Below are 21,704 nucleotides of genomic sequence, written 5' to 3'. Positions count from 1 at the left end.
TCAGATAATTATTTATTAAAAGCTAGACATTTTAAATGAGAATAAGAAAGAAAAGTATGTCTTTGTGCCCCCTTTTCCCTGTTAATTCCCTATCGGCCCCCCTGGCTAAACTTTGCTAGATCCGCCCCTGCACAGTTACCAGCGTCAGCTACGTAGAAAACGTTACGGCGTGTTGCAAGTTTTGTGAGGTGCTTTCGTGATATTTAATGGATCGGATTACATTTTTTATTTTTCTCCGATATCCGATCCAGTAATTTAGGTCAGTATCGGACTGATACGTAATATCGGATCGGTCCATCTCTAGTTTATATACATAATGAGTTGAGATCAGGAGTATTTGTAATTGCGTGTGTGCCACATAAGCCCGCAGCCAGTCTGTGAAAGCCAGTATTCAGGCTGGGTGATAGGGGATAACATTTCAGTTGATGAGACTACCGTAAAAATTTAAGACTGTTCATTTGTTTGAATGGAAAAAATTCAGCAGGGATTCAAATAATTATTTCCCCAAGTGTGAAAACACAGATATCTGAAAATCAGTTTTGATTGGTCCAGATGAAATTTCTACAAATAGATCAAAACACGATATCTTTAATGAATGTTTCCACACAGCAAATTGTCACTTCCACTAGCTGCTGCTCGCTTCACTGATTAAATGTTAACGTGTTCAGCACACTTAAGAAGACTTTGGTGTTCTTTGAAGGTTTGAATGCTATGAAACACTAACAGCTGTTAATATCCTCAAACTATGAACTCATGCATCCTGCTCACATGAAAAGACTGAAACAGGAGTTTCAAACGCACTATTGTGTAACCACAGTGCACAAACCTCTGAGAGGAAGGGTCTGTGTTGGCTCTGCAGTCGTTCAGGTGTCTGCCGCTCAACACAGAGGGTCAGGCGCAGAGTCAAGATGAGTCTGGGGGCTCCAACCACTGCAGTGGGATGCCAGGCTGAGTAAATGAAAGGAGTAAATAAGACATTTGTGCCACGCAGAGGCCAAGCTGAACTGGATGACCTGTGACTTGATTAAAGTTGTATATCATCACAAGGGTGGAGTGAGAAGAGCCTTTTTCAGCCTCGGATGGCGCTGCACAAAATCTGCTAAATGTCCTTAAGCAACACTGAGTTGCTGAAGGTGAAAGTGGTGAAAAATTAGGGGGTGTTGCACTGGAAGGAAGCGAGCTTATTGGATCTGTTTGAAGCTGCAAAGTTGGTCATATCTGAGCTGTCCTACCTGCATTGTTCAACATTCCTTAAAAATTGGACGAAGGGAACATTGGCAATGTAGGCAGTGCTGCTGAATCAGTGGAGTCCTCTCAGGAAGGCCAGATTCTCCCATTCGTCACATTATAACTTAAACTGTCCCAACTTTAAATCACTTTTCCTTGGGTTTAATGCCATGCAAGTCCTGCACTGATACCTGAGGAGTTGTGGGACATGAACCATCAAAGAGCCTGTGGAGGTACATTTACATGCACTCCTCCCCAAAACCAGCAGTGTAGCTATTAATAGGACAGATGCTGAAAGTTGGCTTGAACAGGGAAAAGAGCAACAGCAGAGTTTACCATGAAGAGGGAAGAATTTCTTCTGGTAACTTCTATCATCATAACTTACAATCAGTGCCATAAACTGACCTGAAAAACTCGTATAAATTGTAACTCAGGTTTTTCTTTTATTACTAAATGCCAATTCTCTGCAATTCCTCTCATCCCTGTAGGTTGAGTCGGCGGTACAGGCGATCCATCAGGGCAGACGGGAGCTGCTGGAAGAAGCTTGTCGCTCCTATACCCGCAAACGCAGAGTCCTCATCCCCGAGGACCTGAAGCACATCATCGTGGACGACCAGCACGGCTTGCTCTACTGCTACGTGCCCAAAGTGGCCTGCACCAACTGGAAGCGGGTGCTCATGGTTCTGACGGGCGTTGCCGGGTCCAACAGAGACCCTCTCGCAATCCCTGCCAACGAGGCCCACATCCCCGGAAACCTCCGCACACTTTCTGAGTACTCCACCTCCCAGATCAATCAGCGGCTGCGCTCATACCTGAAGTTCGTCTTCGTGCGCGAGCCCTTTGAGCGGCTGGTGTCTGCGTACCGCAACAAATTCACGCGGAGCTACAACACAGCCTTCCATAAACGATACGGCACAAAGATAGTGCGGCAGCACAGGCCGGACCCGCAGCCGGAAGCTCTGGAGAAAGGAAATGACGTCTCCTTTGAGGAGTTTGTCTATTACCTCGTGGACCCAGCCACCCAGCGAGAAGAGCCCTTCAACGAGCACTGGGAGCGGGTGCACTCACTGTGCCACCCCTGCCTCATCCACTATGACGTGGTGGGGAAATACGAGACGCTGGAGCAGGACTCCCGCTACGTGCTGCAGCTGGCCGGGGTGGAGGACCAGGTCAGCTTCCCCGCCTCATCCAAGAGCACCAGGACTACAGGAGACATGGCTGCCCAGTTCTTCCACAACATCAGCCCTTTTTATCAGAAGAAGCTGTATAATCTCTATCGCATGGACTTCCTGCTCTTCAATTACTCTGTACCAGCCTACCTCAAGTTTAGATGAGGCTGGATTTCACTCGCGCACACAGAAACTAAATTACAGAACCTGGACACCTGCAGAAGAAGCTTCTCCATGCAAACACTGCAAGTTCTGTTTTAAGAGAAAGAAGAGCAATCCTTATCAGAGCTCCAAAGAAAACTAATTTTATTCTTGAGACCGAACATTGCGATGGAGAACTCTTGAAGGAATCATAAGATCAACATTGATGCCTGAAAAAATAAAACAAAAATTTTAAAAAAGGCAAATCCTCTTGTACTGTAGTTATCGAGCAACTAGATGTTGCTCATTGCTTTTGAATGTGTGAAACAGGGTTGGGCGATATGTTGAAACTGTCCAACCGGGCCACCGTCAGTCCAACTACTGCATTGCTATAATATCTGTTTGCAATCATAAAAGAGATATTTGAGGAAAAGAAGAATCCGCTATTTGGGTTTATGGTTGTAACTCTCTAAGGTGTACGTCATCATACGTGATAGCTCTAACCGTATATTTATGAGCGAGGCAAAACTGGCTTTTCTGTTGTCAGCCAGAATGATTCGTTTCTTTGTTCCCAGTTTTCCAAATCTTGGGAGAAAAATACTCTGACTGCCTGGAGTTGGAGTTAAGGTTAGATTAAGGTCCAATAATGACAATTTAAACCTCAGACGGTTCAACCGGACAAACCAAAGGATCTAAACTAAGCAGTAAGATGAAGTGCGTCCACGCGGTACAAACAGCAGGATAACCTGCTTGCTAATTGATTAGGTTGCTCAACTGTACATGTAGTTTTTGGTCTACTTGTTTAATTTGATTGAATAATATAGATGTTTTTATTCAGTGCCAATCAATTCAACAGCAGCCACTTAAAAATGGCAAAAGTGTTTAGTGTTTTGTGAAATGTTTTCCTATACATGTACAGTATGAATTGAGCTTCGATTTAGTCTAATATGTCTCCATTTAAAAAAAGACTTCTGCTTGTAATTATGCAGAATCACAACCTGAAGCTTTTGGCTTTTGCATGCAGGATGTGAAGAGCGGAAAAAGGGAACGCATCGCCGAAGTGCAAACTGAGAACTGCTGGCTTTTATTGGACAGTAATTTGAATCTAAATTTGAAAATGTTCATCAGTGGTTAGTAGAACAAGCGTTGGCCTGAATATCTGCTGGCACTCCTCAAAGCTCAGAGGAATCATTGGATAGTAGAAAGGTTGATCGCTTCCTGGTCCATTATGTTAGCATAATATGCCCAGCCCCACCCACCAACCAAAAAGGAGCAAGAAAGTGCAAAAAACCCGGCTTTGGACTATATGCGATATAAACGGATATATTTTTCCGATCACTCAGTCCTAGCATGGAATATTTTTGGCTTCATTTTATTCCGGTTGTGGTCTGCTGTTTTTTAAAAGTGTATTTGCACGACAAACGTTATTGTTGCAAGTTCCATAGCATAATGATTAAAGTATTAAATTCATGTTTAGACAGTGAATGTCTCTCAACATGTGTGCCTTTGCTTTTGGGCCTTTTGGAGGGGGGGTCAGTTCTAAATGACAACTTTTGTAACTGTGACTTTGTTTACTTTTTCGTACTGTAGGAGGAGACTTCTGTGTGAACTATGATATTGTCTTTATTTATTGTGCCATTTCTGATTCCACAGAGTCAAACATACCAAAATAGGTAAAGTTTCTCTCACGATTTTCAAATAGAATGCATCTCAGAAAGAACTTGTTAATTCCTTAATAGTTACAAGAATTCTCACTGCAATAATGCAGAATACGCCGGGCACATTTTGCATGTCAATCTTTTATTGAAATGATAAACCATGACTGGATGTGACCTAGAAGTGTTTATAAAGGCAACGGTACTACAAAGTCCAGTCAAGCGCGATGTCAGTGGAAATAGGATTAATTACTGTTTCTGAGTGCTATTTCCACACTAATGACAAGCTAAAAGTGCATATCAAACAATTGAGAAGGCCCCATACAGAAAAGTGCATACTAAATCATTTGTTCACAAAAACAGCACAAAAACAATCCGTGCCATCAATACACATAGACACGGTTAAATACGACAGGCTATATTCAGTGGCATCGTGCTGCACAAAAAAATAAGAGATCCAGTAGAAATTTGGCAAGAACCAACTGAAGGCTCGTCACGGTTTAAAAGGCACAAATCTACAGAAAATAAGCACGATTAAAATCTAACATTCATCCAGACTGTGCAACGCCTAGTATACATTTACACTCAGTATATATGTTATTGCCTGAATACGATCATTTGCCGTGTAACATTTAGGAGCTGACAACAGTTGTACAGATGTGCCAACAGTTATTACGGTGGTTCTACATTACTCCCACTCGCTGCATCCACTTTGAATGGACTGTGGTTTTGATAATGGCCACAGTGAGCTGGTGAATATGGAGACTAAAGTGCAAAACAACTCCACCCTGTCCGCGTGTTTATTTATTTTTTCTTCCACCACCTGTTTCCTGTATTCTCTTTTTTTACATGCTGCTTATCTACAGTGGGAATATCTGTGCCTCAGTGCTGGGTGTGAAGAGCTATCAGCAGTAAAAATTGATATAAACTATAGTGCAAAAGTCCCTCATTTCTTTATATTTTGCTAAAATGGGTGCAATGTAGTATGCAATGCAAAAACAGTGTCTGTATGATTGTAACAAGCTTCAAAGCATTTTTGTGATTTTGTTCAGTAGCCCTCACGATTAGTTCTCCAGGCTTTTTGAAGGACACTCAAAGCTCTTCTCTGGATCTTTCTACCTTTTGTTCAGTTCTCTGCCGAGATCACTGCTTCAGTAATGTTGAGGTCCGAGCTCTGGGGAGGCCGATCCATGACTCAGTGCTGCACCGTGTTTTGGGGATCATTGCCATGCAGACAAATGAAGTTGCTGCCAATTAAATGCTTTCCGTGTGGTATTGCATAGTGGATCACGATCTCCAACACCAGTTTCCTCACATTTTTTAACAACACACTGCACACCATGGCAAGAGATGCCAGGTTTTCAGATAATACCTGTTCATAAGTCTGTGTTAATTGGCTTAACAGACAAAGTATTCCTCTGAAAATGGTCCGGTACAAGCACTGGACTGAAAATGGGTGAAAACTCAGCCAATGTCCAAAGAAAAACTTTGAAAGACCTTCTGAAAACCTGGAGAACTGTTGTTCAAGACCTTCTCTTGAATGGGGAGGGGAAGCAACATATAATGAAAGGATGGGGAGACTCGAGATTATTGCACAGTAGTGTATGTTGTGAATAAATTATAACCACACAATGAATGATTTACTTTTCACAAAATAAAATCTGTTGTGATTGTTATGTCTGCTTTTTTACAAACAACAAGGGTCACACAAACTTGGTGGGGAAAAATTCAGGAACTATGAGGGACTTTGTTCATCAAGACTTCCTTTATCATTTCCTATCTAGGATGTTTTTAGGGATTCGTTTTTTTACCCAAAATTGCAAAAGTATCAAAACCTATTTGGACCTTACAATGAATGTGACACAGCCTATGAAATGTATGCTAGTCTAACCAACACTATCAGATATTTTTGCTTTCCATCACAGTAACAGCCTGTTTTTGCTGCAGTTATGAAACTAAAATAATGAGAACTGTGTACTTTTTCATTACCAACAAAACAGAACAATAGCTATTAGCATGTTTGGACAACAGGCTGAACCAAATTATTACCTGCTGTTTCTTTGTCACCTCAAGTAACCCAGCTAAGTAGATACTCGTTACTGTAGCATTCTTTTACATGTAAACTGCTCTTTCTGTCGCTTCAGGCTGAAGGTGAGGCTCTGTACTTCATTAGGGGGAATACAAAAACATGTAAGATCACAGTAGGAAACAATGGCAGCAAAGCAGGGAATTAGTTTCATTTACAGGCTATTTACTAGCTATTGTTTCACTAATGTAACATCTCCCAGCTGATTACTTTGGTAAATAATCATCAGGAGGTATTAGGGAAGTGCTCAGCTCATTAGTGCTCAGCTTCTTCCTTATTCATTCCTCAGTTGTTCTTTAGCAAATATTTCAGTCCCTTGGATGTCTCCTCACTCTGCTGTTTCTTGAACGTATTAAACAGTTATATTTTAATAAGCTAGCATTGTATTCTTTCTTGCAAAATACTATCTAACAAACAAAGTCCTCCAAGCTGTCTTTATCACAGTGCAACAAACTGGTGACTACGTTTAAGCACTAATATACTTCAGCTTTGAGTTTCTGGTGAATTATTTATGAGATAGATTGGAATACACCATTAGAGTTAAACTAGTAACCAATAATCCTACTAACAGGTGGACTAGAGACCAAAACAGTACACCAGACATTACCTGCTCCAGCTTTGGGCCGGCTGTAATTTACACAGATCTGACAGTGTGGCTGGTGTGTTTATTCTCCCCTACATGCTAATGTACCAGCTGTCTGTTACAGACCACTCAGGCTCCGTCTGACCTCATCAGAAACTTCACAAAGACAATTCAATGGCAGCTGGACAAATACCGCCTACAGATTGCTTTGTATGTAACTGTAAGGCTTGACAGTCTGTCTGAACACAAATATCCCTTTTGTACCAGTGTGGTCCCAATGCAAGTCTCCAATCTAGAGCTAAAACAGACTTTGATTGGTGCCAGAAGGCTGGTACTACCAAATTGCTGGGCCCAAAGATGAAACCACTGAATTGGTGGTTACAGGCTAGACTACAACATGAAATTCACCACTGATTGGTAGATGCAGCCTAAAGACTGTGTTCGTGGAAAAGAGGTAACAGCTGTGCTGTTTCATGGTCAACAGAAATGTAGAGCAGATCTTAAAGTTTAACGAATTATGAGGAGAGAATTAGAAATCTAATGAGTGAAACTGTGCCCTCGTACTAAATATGTTTCCTTAGCTAAAATTCCATTCTTCTTTTCATGATAATGAGCGTAGAAATAACACCATCTGTCCTCTTGTTCCTTCTTTTCAGTTCGTTTTGGCGTCTTGCACACAGGGAACAGTGCATTCAGGATGTGCAGGACTATGTTTCTGTATCAAAGTCCAGTTTGAGTAGAGCTGATCATCACAATCAGCCTAAAGCTCAGAGCCAAGAAGCCAGTACCCAGCAGGTCACCGAGAGCTGTCAGGTAGGGGATGGAGAAGTTGTCTGGATCCAGGCCCCTGCTCCACAGCCAGCGCACCATCAGGCTGGCCACATAGAGCAAAATCCCCACCTGCATAGTGACAGCAGTCGCACATGTTTCAAAGATGAAGACTCTTTGTTTCTTTTTAAAGTACACAGTTGTTTTGAAAATGAAAACCTTTAAGAGGATCTCTGACCTGAAGCAGAGCTGCAAGCAGGAAGCACATGATGAACATTAGGGTCATGGCAGTGTGACCTCCCTGCAGGAGGTGGATGGTGTACAGGAAGAGGAGGTGACCTGGGACCACAAGGCTGACCAGGACTCTGGCTGATTTGGAGTTCACATCTGAATAAACATGGAAAGAAAGTCATAAGGGACTGTTCAATAGGTGCACATTAAAAGCCTATTCCCATGTCTCTCTGGCTGATAGTTAGTCGACTGACTTTTGAACCATACTAGGAGCAGCTAAGATCCTGAGACAGAACCAAGCAAACATGGCTGAAACTCAACTCACATGTAAATAGTGTATTTGTTCAGTATCTAACCTGAAGAGAAGAAGGTAGCACAGGGTCCAGGACACTTCTCACTCATGTTGAGCGGAAGAGCTCCAGGAACACTCCAGTAGTGGAGGTAAGTAGACATCCTGCTGGCCTGGATGGCCACCAGATTTCCCCCTACACCTGTGTGGATATGAACAAGTATTGAGCATAGCTGATCGTGTTTGACATTTTAATAAAAACAGCAATAACAGGACAAAAAGCACAACTGCTTTCCAAGATTCCACTGAAAACACCAAAGAAAGGGTGGTGTTGCTGATGACAGGAAAGCACTGCTCAAAGTGACTTTGTAACCACTGCGTTGCGTTTTATTTATGTGTTAATATGGCTGTATTACTGTGGTATTTGCAAACATGCATATATCATAGAGTGCATTACAGTCATCACTTGTTAAGCCATTGTTCCCTTTTCATCTGAGAGTCACACGAGAGGCTGAGCAGGCACTGGAGAGTTAACGGAGTTATCTTGGAAAAATAACTCACCGTCCAACAACTAATTTTGCTAGGAATCTATTCAGCAGTTATTCCTACAGCAGGGTCTCCCGGGGGCTTTCTTCTCTGAATGTCTGGAAAAGGCATACTCATTGTTGTGCCATATTATTCCCAATGCTGCTCACCCCTTGGGCTGATGTCATTAAAAACAAAACCTCCAGGATTTGCTGAGCTTTGGAGCACATGGCTCATTTGAACAAAAAAATGGAGGAGTGTTTCTGGTCAGCAAGGCTGCAGAGGAGAGCTCTGAATTGGAATGCAAATGCACTTCCTGTACTGGGATGGCAATACATGCAGGAGTGTTGGGTAGCACTGAGGTTGGCAGGGATGCTGCGGAAATGAGAGCCAGTGAATGCATAGTTGGCATTCTGATCAGGCTTGTGGTTTATGTAAAGACCATTGTTATTCCTCTCTACTTAGTATGCCGCTTTGTGGACAGCAGGCTGGCCACAAAGCAAAGATCTAGCCCACTTTGACAGGAAGGAGACTCCTCGAAATCAGCAGCACATTAATGTCTCATGATTGAGTAAGCCCTCAGATTTGAAGCCCTTTAAAAGCAAGGCTCAGCTTGCTTACCGCCTCGCTGTCAGGGTGTGGACACAGCAGGACTTATAAATGATGGGATTAACTGCTGGGCTCTTGCAGGCTTCAACAATTTCCACATGACATCAGTTGGCTTGATGTTTTTTGTTTTTTTATTGATAGCAATTAAGCTAACTATGAACTATTCTTCAAAGCTGAGGGCAGATGAAAATACCATAAACCTACATTCCTGCTCTCCATTCTCCTTCAGAAAACATGCCAGCTTTATTTATTTATTTTTAAACACACATAGAAGATATGCCACTAATTGTTTCACCATAATCAAACAGATATCCCTGAAATGTCTCAACAATCATTAGATGGATAATGCGTCCCTAATGAGATTTGAAACATGATAAACAAGCATGCTGATGTTGCCACTGAACTGCTGCAGACGCGTTTATGAGTGTGGTTATTTTACTTAATGGAGCAGGATTTAGAATCAGGCTGAGTCAGTTACACCATTTTACAAAATTAGGCAGTATGCAAAACACACAATAACATTACTGCTGTTGCATTTACCTCCCACTGTGGGGAAATAATTATTTGATCCTCTGCTGAATATAAAAGTTTGCTCACTTCCAAAGAAACAAGCAGTTTTGCATTTTTATGGTGAAAGACAGAATATCAACCAAAAATCCAGGAAAGACACATTACATAAAAGTAATAAAAGAAGGCTTGGGAGAAAGTGCTGTGGTCGAAATAGAGCTCGAACAACATCCCCACAGTAAAGCACGGAGGTGGAAACATTATGTTTTGGGCTGTTTTTGATCTAAGTGTACAGGATGACTTTTCAGCAGGAATCCAGGGGTCATGTACTGTAAAATATTAGATGAGAACCTCCTTCTCTCAGCCAGAACATTGGATGGGTCTTTCTGCACAACAATGGCCCATGAAAACACCAAGGCAACACAAAGAGTGGCTAAAGCAGAAGCTCATTAAGGTTAATGAGAAATCAGTCGTATAGAAGGGGACTGAAGCTTCGGGTTACCAGTTTATAAAGCACCCGGTCACAAAAACAGTGGGCTCAATGCCCTGTACTTGCCAGTAATGTCATGAAACGCCGTGTGGCAGGAAGGAGATGAGGACTCAAAGTGCAGGACTCACAGACTCAAGGGATGCACTCAAAACCACAGCTTTATTTGCTGGTCACAGAAAAACAGCCATACAAAGTAAACTAAACTGGGAAACAACAAACTAAAATTCACAGGGAGATCCACACAGCGTGAGGAACAACACAACACTGACTCAGAGAAACACAGGGTTTAAATACACTGGGAAGTAACGAGGGGAATGAGACACAGAAGGAGGGCACAGCTGGGAGAAATCAGGACTGACGAGACAAGCAGGACGCATTCACATAAGACACGGACCTTCAAAGTAAAACAGGAAGTATCACACAGAGACGCGAACTTGACACAGTGGAGACAGCAACTAAGAAACACAGAGACATAAACCTAAAGGCAGAGGACTCTAAGAACCGAGAGACACAGAGGGGAACTCAAACATGCAGACACAGACTTACACAGAACAGAGGGGACACAGAGAAACATGAAGGGCAAGGGATCGAAACTAGAAACCATAGAATAACTCACACAAGTACAATAACACAAAAATCACAAAGAACTAAAACGCTGGGTCAGGAGACCCAGGACCCTGACAAGTAAGGGCTTTTCCACCAAGTACTAAGTCATGTTTTGCTTGGGTATTAAATAATTATTTCACTCAATGAAATCCAAATCAATTCATAACTTTTATTTATTTTTGTTTCTGGATTTTTGTTCGGTGTTCTGTCTCACTCCATTAAAATTAAAGCTTTCTCTCAAAATTTCAAAAATACCAGTGGATAATTTGCTTATGTATTTAAAGTGTTAATAAATGCTGCATAATAAGGTTTAAAATGTGCATTTCAAACCTTATTATCCCTCACTTATTAACTGTTTGCATGAATGCTCTGCAGGGGAAATTAAGAAGAAACGGATAAATGTAATTTTTTTCTGCACATATCTGCACTGGCTGGTTCTTCTTTTACTCACCATTGATGACTGGAGTAAACACTGCCATACCCTCAAAGTTTGGATTGCTCACAGTTTTATCCAGAATCAAACCACCAATACTGGGGAAGAAGAAAAGACACGATACATGTGAGTTGCACCTATTGCACTCCTACACTGAAAAGGAAGTGACACAGTGATCTGTGACAGGTCGCCTCACCTGCTGATGGACATGGCCAAAATGACTGGTTGCCAGCCTGACTTTAGGACCTCTCTGATTTGAGGAGAGCGACTAGCAATAATGACCCACACAGGGACGAGGAACAGGAAGAAACCACACACCACAGAGGGCAGGTACCATATGTCTGCAGAGTAACATTGTAGAGAATAAATCTTTCAAAAATATTCCACAAACTCTTCATGTACTAAAAAAAAAAAGATTGCTTCTCTTTATCTTTGAGTCTTTTTTGAGAGGGAGCAGGGATTGGTGAAAGAGCAGACTGTCAGAATGTCTGGCATCTACTTCTGCTGTAAGCATAAAAACTAAAGAATAAGAGATAGGATCTGCTGCCCTCTCCTGGCTGAAACACTTTGCTAATAACTGGCTGTAATAACTTAGTTAACCTGCTTTAAAGACTGCTTTAAAAAATGCTCTGATTGTAGCTGCAATCTTGTTTCTTTAAACATTCAGAATATTGAGACATACTGTGTACTGAAATGGTGCTTTTATAATGTTATATATGACCTCTGACCTCTGTAAAGGAAGAAGAGACTGCTGACCCCAGCGAGCAAAGACAGAGTGATGAGGTCTCCCAGGCTGGCAGCGATGGGCGTGGCCACGTTATCTGGGTTGATGCCCACCTTCCTGGAGCCGATGATCACTGCCACCATCACTAACCCTGAAACCAAACACAGCATACCAGAGATGAATTCCTCCATGTTGTGTTCTACATTGTTTCTTCCTCCAGAGCAACGAGGTCCTTTGTCTGACCTAGAGACAGTGCGGCAATGAAAGCAGTGGTGACACTGCTGGCACACAGGACAGCAGCCTGGGTAACATCCACTCTCCCTTTGGTCAGACCTCCAAGACCTACTGCTGCAACTGCTGCCAGGAAACCAACCACTGTGGCCTGAGCCTGAGGAAGAAGGACAGCGCAAAGACAAGGAAACAAAGCAATGAAAGAGCAAGTTTGATTTCAGACATTTTATTCTTTTAACTAAAATCTCACCAAATGTGCCCTGTGAGAGTAACAAAAATGCTTAAAGATTCTGATTCTATTTCCATATTTTCCTTCTTCGAATCTACTACAATAGCTCTGCATGACTTCCTGGTAAAAAATAACCTTTCTTAACCTTATACAAGGCCTTTGAGCAGCCCTGTGTTCTATCAGATGAGGAGATTTTCTAGCTCCTCTCCCTTTAAGCCAACTCTCATCTGATTGGTGCCCACAGATATTTTTGCACATGTTTTTATAATACAGTTATATGTTTCGAGCTGAAATGTTCCTGTTAAGGATCCCCCCTCTGTCATACTATATCAAATACAACTTCGTACCTACCCTGATCATTTTTAACACGTACAAGGGAGAAAATAAGGAACAGCATCCTATAACATTTTCTCCATAACAGTTAAAAGATTAATTTGTATTCCATATTTTATTAAGCATGTTTATAAATCCTAGTATTAAACTCTGTGGTAGCAATAAATGTATCAGTGTCAGGACCACTTTATGCCTGCTTTTTCCATCTGCAATAACTCATATTTTACAGTATGGGGACTCCCTGTTCCTTTCACAGGCACTTGTGAAAGGCTGAGTGTAAGGTGAGGAAGAGGGCGATACCATGCCGACCTCACAGAACAGTGGAGGCATCACTGACATGACATTAAGTGAGAAATACAGTGAACAGTGTGAATTGGAGGAGCTCTGGGGAAGGGAAGTGGGTTGCAAAGCAGCTTGCAGAAACAGGAGTGCCTGTCTAGAGGCTGAAGCAGCTGAAATTGTGCACCTATGTGAAATTTGCCACCAGGTTGCATACAGGGGCATCAGCTGAAGCACTGACTTTACATTTCACAGTATCCTTCCATGAAATATATGAAATGCTAAATACTTTGAAGAGTGCTGGTTAAATATCTTCATGCCGCTCGCACTGTGTACACTGCAGAGTGTATTTTCATAAGCAGACACTGAATTAAACCAGTTTTGGGATTTTGTGCTTCAATATCTGATCTGATCTCCCATTTTTTAATCATCCCCGACTGTTATCATGTGTGGTTAATTGGCTGAGCTACATTAGCGTCTTGAAAGGGAGGACGATCTAATCACCCCAGCAAAGCTTTTTGAGTTTAAGCGGATTGTCACGAAGCCAACAGCGAACCGGCGAAGTGATGGAGTGTGTTATTAATAGGATGAAGAGTGCGTTGTGCTGCAGTGTCACCTGAATGAGAGCCAGATTACAGAACACCATCCTCCACTGCTGCTGGGCCTCATCCATCTGCCCTGTGTTGGCCTGTGGGCACAAACAGGTTTACGTAATCATATTGTTCCATCGCACATCTCATCTCGAGTGTGAATGTGTAAAATCAATGCTCACTGGCAGACAAGATTATTTATTAGTACAGTCTAAATCCTGGAAAGATTTGATAAAGAAATTCACATGTATTGATTGTCGGTTCTTGTTCAATGATGCTGTATCAATGTCAGTTTATCATGTAATGTTTTAAAGGTATATTTGTGTTAAAAGACTAGGTGTGTGAGTGTTTTTCCACCCACTGCTGTTGACAGTCTGGATGCCAGTGTCATTTCCAGATTCCCCTTCAGACCCACGAGGGCTGGCACCAAGATAAACACCTCGGAGATCTCCTTGAACACCTCCCAGTGCTAAAATAAACAAAACAAAAAAACGGCACAGTAAAGCTACTGTTTGCTAAAACACAGTTGGCCCCTTATTTTTTAAACTGGTCACTATCTCTTTCCTTTCAGCACTTTTATAGGTGAAAAACACAGCAAGTGATCTCCTGGAGCTTTGTTGAGGACATGCCGGTTCTATCTGATCAAACCACTCATACACACTCCAGATTTGTGGTCTAATAAATAGTAGGACTGCAGTGGGTGAGTGGTCACTGTGTTCTTATCTAATCACATTCTTTGTGGTCAGATAAGCACCAGTGCTTTCATATGAAGAAAGCAGCAACATTAATAATTTCCAGGGGTTGATGGATTATTTTTGGCAGTGGGAGAGCTGACTACCTCAGAGTAAGACCCCTGCATTTTCATAAATGTGGACACGCTCAAACCAAGTTTAACTTCTGGTTTAATTCATGTTTACAACATTAGTCCAAAGGATTTTCTCCCAAGCTAATTGACACAACCTTTAACAAAGGTTTGTTATGGTGTTTAGCTAAAACAGACAGCCAGAACATTGACAGTACTCTGCAGCATTTTGCATCATACAGCTACACTATCAACATGCTGCTAAAACAGGCGAACTTTTCTGTGTTAGTATATTACTCCGGATTTTGGATTTATGGGTTTAGGCTGTGTATGAATATTTAGGAATGGGTGTATGATTTATCTCATAGTAAGTTTAGAACAGCATGTATCCAACTGCAGCAGCACCAGACGTCACGGTCTGTTCAGTCTTTCAGTAGCAGCAGCAACTCAGAGACTAAACTGGATGTGAAGACTCCTCATTTATTTAAACAGAACAATGGTTCAGTCCACTTAAAAGCTTACTTCATTTTAAAAGTGTAAAAGTATGTAATATGCTTCAAATGTTCGTTTTTTGTATCTTTCATTTAGTCTTAAAAAAAAAAGCTAGCAAGTAAAGTGTTGCCAGTAAGACGGCCATCGCTGTTACACGTGACCAAGTGACATCATTCATTAGTTTTGGACTTTGGATTTGAATATTGTGGCCTCAACTTTAACATATTGGCTGCCACTTTATTTCTGTTTTGTGGAGCAAGAAATAACCATAGTTGTGTGAGAGGGTGGAGTACAAATTACCAGCTAAGGTTAGCTAGTAGCTATATATATATATATAATCAGCTTCCTTTGTGGACACAGCGTTAGGTGTACAGATATCTGCTAATAAATAAAACTGAATCCTTAATGGAAGACGGCTGATCTTCATATTTCAGCCTACCACTAACATTTGTTCCTATTATTTCTGTACATCTTGGTTTGATTGCAAAGCATACATAGGGAATGACATAATCACCTCTTTCATCCTCACTACTGACCATTCAAGGTTACATTAAACACTGTCACTATAAAACCTGTTTTACAATCATACCTAATTAGAAATTAGTGTATACAATTTAACACATTGAAAATAATTAGTTTCCATACTTGCACAACATCCATGACTATTCCTGCTGCCACCATTCCCAGACCAGACACCAGGTAAGGCAGCAGGATTTGGGCTGCAATGATCCATGAGTTCTCTGGCAGGAAGCTGCGGGCTGAGCGGGTTAGTTTGCACTTGAAGCCCCTCAGCTTCTTCCCCTGGAAACGAAACTCCAGAGCCAGATGGGTCACCACCATGGCTGATCCCTGTTAACCCATCCCTGCCTCGAGCTGAAGTGTTTCTAGCGAGGAGTGTCCACAAACTCAGCTTTCGAGCTGAATCCGTGAAGGCTAGTTTGAAAAGAATGTAACGATCCACTTAGAGTAAGAAGTTGCAACCAGGACAGAGAAGATTTCCTTTTTCCAGACTGTTAAGTTCTTGTGACAAAAATCCAGACTTGCCGTTAAGTCACAGGTGATGAAAAACAATGCTTAAAGAAGAAGTAAACAGTGCTTTGCCCTTCACCTGTCACTCCAGGACTGGCAGGGCAGCAACACAAAGTGCTTTTGCAAATGGTGGACTAGCCAGAGGAATGGAAACTTTCATCTACTTGAATAGACCACTCACACAATCACACACACAGACACACACACACAGGACCACTTGACAGCAGGTCTGCCAGGCCTCTTCTGACACTGTGCTACTGACAGACCATCACACACACGCACACACAGACACACACACACTCTCCAGACACACACATGCCCCCTGTCTTTCTCTCCTCACGCCTCACTCTTCAGCAGCCGGGCGGCTGAGGCGGAGCGCTGGAATCCCGGCCTCTCACGGGGCCTGAAGAAGGTCCAGGTCCTGTGAGACAAGGACATCCAGAAGGCCAGCAGCTTCTTCTCAGCCCTACTGTGCTGCCACTCCTTCTCCCTCTCTATCTCCTCGCTGCCGTGCTGTTGCTCTGTGTGAGCCTCACTGCTTTGGAGCACCTTCTTCATTTTAATCTGTGGGACGCCGCGGTGTCGGCCTAGGCTGCGCTGATGGACGGTCTGACGTCTGAGGCTTGTCTGAGGAGGCAGGGTGATTGTTGTTGTTCTTCTGGTAGGGCTTCCCTCGTCTTCCAGGTGGATCGATGAGTCGTGACGTTTTCTGTGATGGTGGCAGTCACAGAAAAAGTGCACACGAGTGTGTGTGCAGGCGTGATGATCAGAAAGATGTCTGAGTAGAAGCAGAAGCGACCAGGCTGTATCAGGACTCTTCTCTCCTCCTGGTCTGTTTTCAGATCAGTTCAGAGGAGACTGCAGATGTGCTCTCCCCCTCTTTGATAGCTCCTCCTTCTCCTCACACTCTGAGTGGGTGACGCACTCAGAGCAGCAGGTGCTGTACCTGTCACAGACACGTGGTGCTGCTGCCTGCGGAGGATGCAGTGTATCCTCTTTGACTGGAGGAAGCACACACGCTGCCACTAACTGATATTTACAGTCTGTCAGAGATCATTACGTCACACCTTCTTATGTCATTTGCTCTTCTGTGTTACACAAAGTAATGATTGGCGACGCATGGCACAGCAATAATAATCTGCTGTTTCTTCATGTGGATAAACTGCTGCTTTAGGTGGAACAGAAAGATGGAAATAGGGCAAGTTCTGCGACTTTGTGTTTAAAAAGAGCATTTTTTCCTCCCCTCTGGTCAAACTACAGTAAACATAGTAAAATAATGTAAAACAGCAGAGCAGATGAAGCAGACTGCTTGGTAAACGACATTGTCTCAGACACACGTACATGAAGACAGTGACTCAGCTGAAAAGTGTCCTTGAGACATGACTTGGTGCTCCACTCTCTACAGCTCCCCCTTCTGACTTCTTCCTGTACTTTGAACAGTGAAGCAACAGCTGCTAAACACTGAGCTGTAACTAAAATAATCTTCTTGAGCATTGCTTTTTGGCATCTCAGATCACCTCACATCTCTCTGTTTCACTAACGCACCAGCAAAACACCAAAAGGCTTTTCTAGATCCCGGAGCTCATATTACATTTCAAATAAATCTCAAAAGGGCCTGTTGCCAAACACAGAGGCAGCTTCAGTCCACATTTCAATGTCAGTGAAGATTCACTGCACCTCTTCCTCTCAAAGTTTGGTAGTAAATTTTATGTAATAAAAAGGAAACAGGTCCTGCTTTCAGTAGGAAAACAGTATCTGTCCCATAAAAGTTAGAAACACTGAGGACTCTGGCTGGATGCTAGATTCACTTTTAAAACCAACGTGGAACATCTATCAAAAAGTTAAAGACATGTATCTCACTCGTCATACATCCACCCAGAAGCATGCTGATTATGTGTATCACTGTGCATTGAGTGCTTTAGTGTGTGTTTCTTTCCAATCATTGTATCTTCTATGAATAAGGCAGATGTTCTCTTTAGTGAAGACAAGAGAGAGCATTGTATGACATTCATTCACAAGCCTGTAATTGTTATCTCTGCTCTCTGATTACATATAAAGATATCACTCACAGTGTGTAGCCACAGCACATTGTAACATTAGCAGCAGGGCTTAGTCATAGCATAATGTCCCCGATATAAATTTCTAGGCGGTATAAAAATCATACTGCAATGTCGTTGCTATAGCAACACAATACTTTACATTTTGACCTTTTTGCTAAAAGGTTAGCAAAAAATAAGTAAAGAAAATAAAAAGCATGAATTCTGACTTGTAATAAATATAACATTTCTGTAACCAAATTAGAATTCATTATAGGTTTTTAATTATTATTGAAAGCTTCAGGTTTCTACAGTACGAAGGAGTATCAGGACCACGTTAAGAAAAAAAATCGATCATTTTGAGAAAAAGGACAAAATGTTGAGAAAAAAGTTGAAATGTAGAGATTATAGTTGTTGTTTGAAAACAAAGTGCCACAGTTGCTATTCCTCGGAGTCAGCGAAATCATACTTCAGAATCCGTTTTAGTAACGAGGAAGGAAATGATTTCCCTTTTAGCACATAAACATATTGTGGTGATCAGTATAAGTGCTGTGAAATGATTTAGCAGAAAGAAAAACACACAAACTCACAAGAGCGGATTCATACAAAATAAAATGACTGGCAATGAACAGATACACCCTCGTGCAGTAAAGAGGATGTATGTTGTGTCACAAATTCATCTAAACAAGGTATTTTGTAGAGGGTACAGCAAACGTAGCAGTTTGTCTTGACACAACAATGGTAATCTCCACATGCTGACTTTTCTCAAAATAGATTTTCCACTTTAATTTTGACTTTATTCTTAAACTGATCAACAATATTTTCTTCTTAATGTGGCCCTAATACTCTGTTGTACTACAGATTTACAATATAACAGGAAAATGTGAAAGTTGTTTAAGAGGCCTAACCCTGCCTAATGATTTTTTATCCATTTACACAACTGCAAAGTCTGCCAGTGTTTCTCCTTCCATTTTCATTTACAGTCTAGCCTTGTTTCAGTTGTCCCATAGTCACTTGTTGCCGTGTTCATGGGTAATTGCAAATTGCTTTCAAACCTTATTTACTTCCCATAGGTCAAGGCCACTTCATAGTTGGTCATGGTGACCTCCAAATCTATCATGAGCTCACAGCTCAGTTACTTCACCTGAGATAAGCTTGGACACGTCACAGTGTAGTTCAGATTGCTTACCAAGTTTTTGTCAGAATTTTTTAAAATGTAATTTTAAAGATAGGTGTGATGATACTTAATAACCTTGTTGTGATCATATCATTCAAAGATTTGGGAAAACACACAAGAGCAATAATCCCAACTGTTTTATTCTAACTTCAGTCATACAAACCTAAGAAACTTGCTAAAAATCACCAATCATTTCAGTGCAGATCACACCTGCTAGTTCAGACCTGCAGTGAAGTGAGGAACATAAACAATACTTTCTACTGACTTTTTGGGTGAGGAGAATGAATTCTGTGCTTTATCAGACTGTACTAGACCTGCAGCTACCCTGTACAGAACAACACTGTCATAGTTCTTTGATTCAGCAGCTGGTGTGTTACTGACCTGCACACAGTCTAGCAGCATACCAGCCGTCACCATGCCCAGCCCTGCCAGCAGGTATGAAGGCAGCACCTGAAGGCAGATCACCCTTGATGACTCTCTGCAGGAAATGTGAAGCTTTGGCTCCTCCATCTTTTCAGGACAGGGCAGCTATACAGCTTCTAAGATTGATGTTTGTTCTGCAAAGCTGCCAATGATCAGTGCTCACACAATCCAAACTGCTGCCAACCAGAAGAGCCCAAAGCTGTTTGAACTTCAATCGGTCAACCTGTCCTCCACACTTCTCTGTGATAAACGCAGGTATCTGTGCTAACGTGTGTTCAGTTGTTCTGTCTAGCAGAAAAACACATGATTTGTTCCTGTTTCTTTGGTTTAATCTATGAAAAAATGCCATTGATAACATAGTTTGACAGTTGTAAAATAGTATTTTTGAAACAACAAATTGTTTACCAAAGAGCTACTAACCAAAATTTATAAGAGTCAACATGCTTTGCAGTATGTATGCAAGCAATTTTGCACAAACTGGACAAGTGGAAGACTAAAAGAACATGTGACAGGCCTGACAAACTATCTACAGCAGAAGAACAGTAGCAAGTCATAAGAAACTGGAAAAAAAAAAATTCAGCAAAGACCTGAGACAGTACATGCGTGATGCATCTCACCTTTCACCTGATCCATCTAATTTTTGCTCAGTCCTCATCAGAAATGATCTGCGGGGTCTTAAGTAGTCATACGTAAGAATGGCAAATGGGGAGAAAAGACTGATCGATGCCTAATTACACAAGAACTGGACTGAAAATTGGTGCCAACCAGTCTGATGGAGTGATTAGTCCAAATATAAAAGTTCTGGTTGGAGTTATTGTCAAAATTGAGAAAATTATAAATGCGAGTACCAAGATATCTGGAGACTGTCAGATTGACAGGGATTTTATTTTTCAGCATAACAAGGATCCCAAACAAAAGGTCAAAGAAAAAGCATACGTGGATAGACAAACACAGAGTGGACCACTGAAAGTCATGCATTGGCCTCCCAGAGCCAAGAACTATTGTGGGATCATCTTGACAAAGAAAGGAACAAAAGGCAGTCAACATCCAAAGAAGAGCTTTGAATGTTCTTCCAGAAGCCTGGAGAATTATTCCTGAAGACTACTTCAAGAAAGCACGAAAAGAGAAGTTCAGTCTGTATTGAACAATAAAATGAAGGACTGTCGTTTGCCTAGCTAAATGTAATAACAAGAGGGGTGGCAAAAGCTATTTTCACAGTACTGTAATACAACTTTTAACTACTAGCTCTAATGCCATCATCATCTCTCCTTTTAAGTCTGCCAATGGATCTGTCCATCTTCATACATAAATATATGTAATATGTTGGAGTTCAATGTACCAATGGCTAGCTGGTGCTGCTTAATTCATTACCATGCTATGTCTGATATAAGCCTATTTTCCCACATAACAAAAAACAAACAACCTTAATAAATAAGTATCATCTGCAGCCCCCGTGACCCCTACCAGGTTTGCAGGGGGGCTGCAGCCTATCTCAGCTATCACAGGGCGAGAGGTGGGGTACACCCTGGACAGGTGGCCAGTCTATTGCAGTAAGGTTACCCAAAACTAAAAAAAATAGGCCTTTTTCAAGAAAACAAAAATGGATTACCAATTTAAAACTGTTCTGCAGCAATGAAGATTGATCAAGTCTTGAAAGGTGGTGCTACTAATTCCTACAGGTGCTCCAACTTTTCTGGATGACTTACTCCTCTGTCTGCATAAAAGCAATGTTAGAACACACTGTGTTGTGAGCATCAGTTGAACACTATTGTACTGCAGAAAGTAGTGTGTTGATACAAAAATGGCAAGAAAAAGGCAATTAACAGTGGAAGCGAGACAGACCATCATAACACATAAAATGTAGGTCTTTTCTACAGAGAAATTGCAAAGAAATTCAAGGTGTCAGTGAGCACAGTTCCTTCACCATCAAAGACTCAGAAACTGGGAAACTCTGACAGGAAGAGGTCTGGCAGACCCAAAGCCACAACTGAATCAGAGGACAAGTTTCTGAGAGTTAACAGCTTGTGTGATAGGCGACAG

General features: G+C 41.7%; 2 protein-coding genes across 2 annotated transcripts in view; one reads left to right on the top strand and one right to left on the bottom strand.

Annotated features, from left to right (window-relative positions):
* The window catches only part of LOC102193737 (carbohydrate sulfotransferase 11-like), a 20,277-nt gene extending 17,481 nt beyond the window's left edge, over positions 1 to 2,796 (top strand). Inside the window, exon 3 of the mRNA XM_005726657.1 lies at positions 1,716 to 2,796. Within this exon, the coding sequence (XP_005726714.1) occupies positions 1,716 to 2,561 (846 nt within the window). The 3' untranslated portion in view covers positions 2,562 to 2,796. The remainder of the gene's footprint in view (positions 1 to 1,715) is intronic.
* Positions 2,797 to 5,660: 2,864 nt separating this feature from the next.
* On the bottom strand, positions 5,661 to 16,884 carry LOC102193244 (solute carrier family 41 member 1-like). Its single transcript, XM_005726655.2, has 10 exons — positions 15,645 to 16,884; positions 14,067 to 14,174; positions 13,732 to 13,803; positions 12,287 to 12,431; positions 12,048 to 12,194; positions 11,516 to 11,660; positions 11,338 to 11,417; positions 8,217 to 8,351; positions 7,868 to 8,016; positions 5,661 to 7,761 (listed from the first exon to the last, which is right to left on the bottom strand). Exons 1-10 carry the CDS (start codon positions 15,837 to 15,839, stop codon positions 7,582 to 7,584), a joined length of 1,356 nt encoding a protein of 451 aa, XP_005726712.1. The 5' UTR covers positions 15,840 to 16,884; the 3' UTR covers positions 5,661 to 7,581.
* Between the last annotated feature and the right edge of the window lie 4,820 nt (positions 16,885 to 21,704).

This window comes from Pundamilia nyererei, unplaced genomic scaffold (assembly GCF_000239375.1).
Source record: "Pundamilia nyererei isolate P.nyererei 1_Seehausen unplaced genomic scaffold, PunNye1.0 scaffold00021, whole genome shotgun sequence".
Lineage (NCBI taxonomy): Eukaryota > Metazoa > Chordata > Actinopteri > Cichliformes > Cichlidae > Pundamilia > Pundamilia nyererei.
The sequence above is the reverse complement of the archived record's forward strand: the minus strand, read 5'-3'. Positions and strand labels throughout refer to the sequence as shown.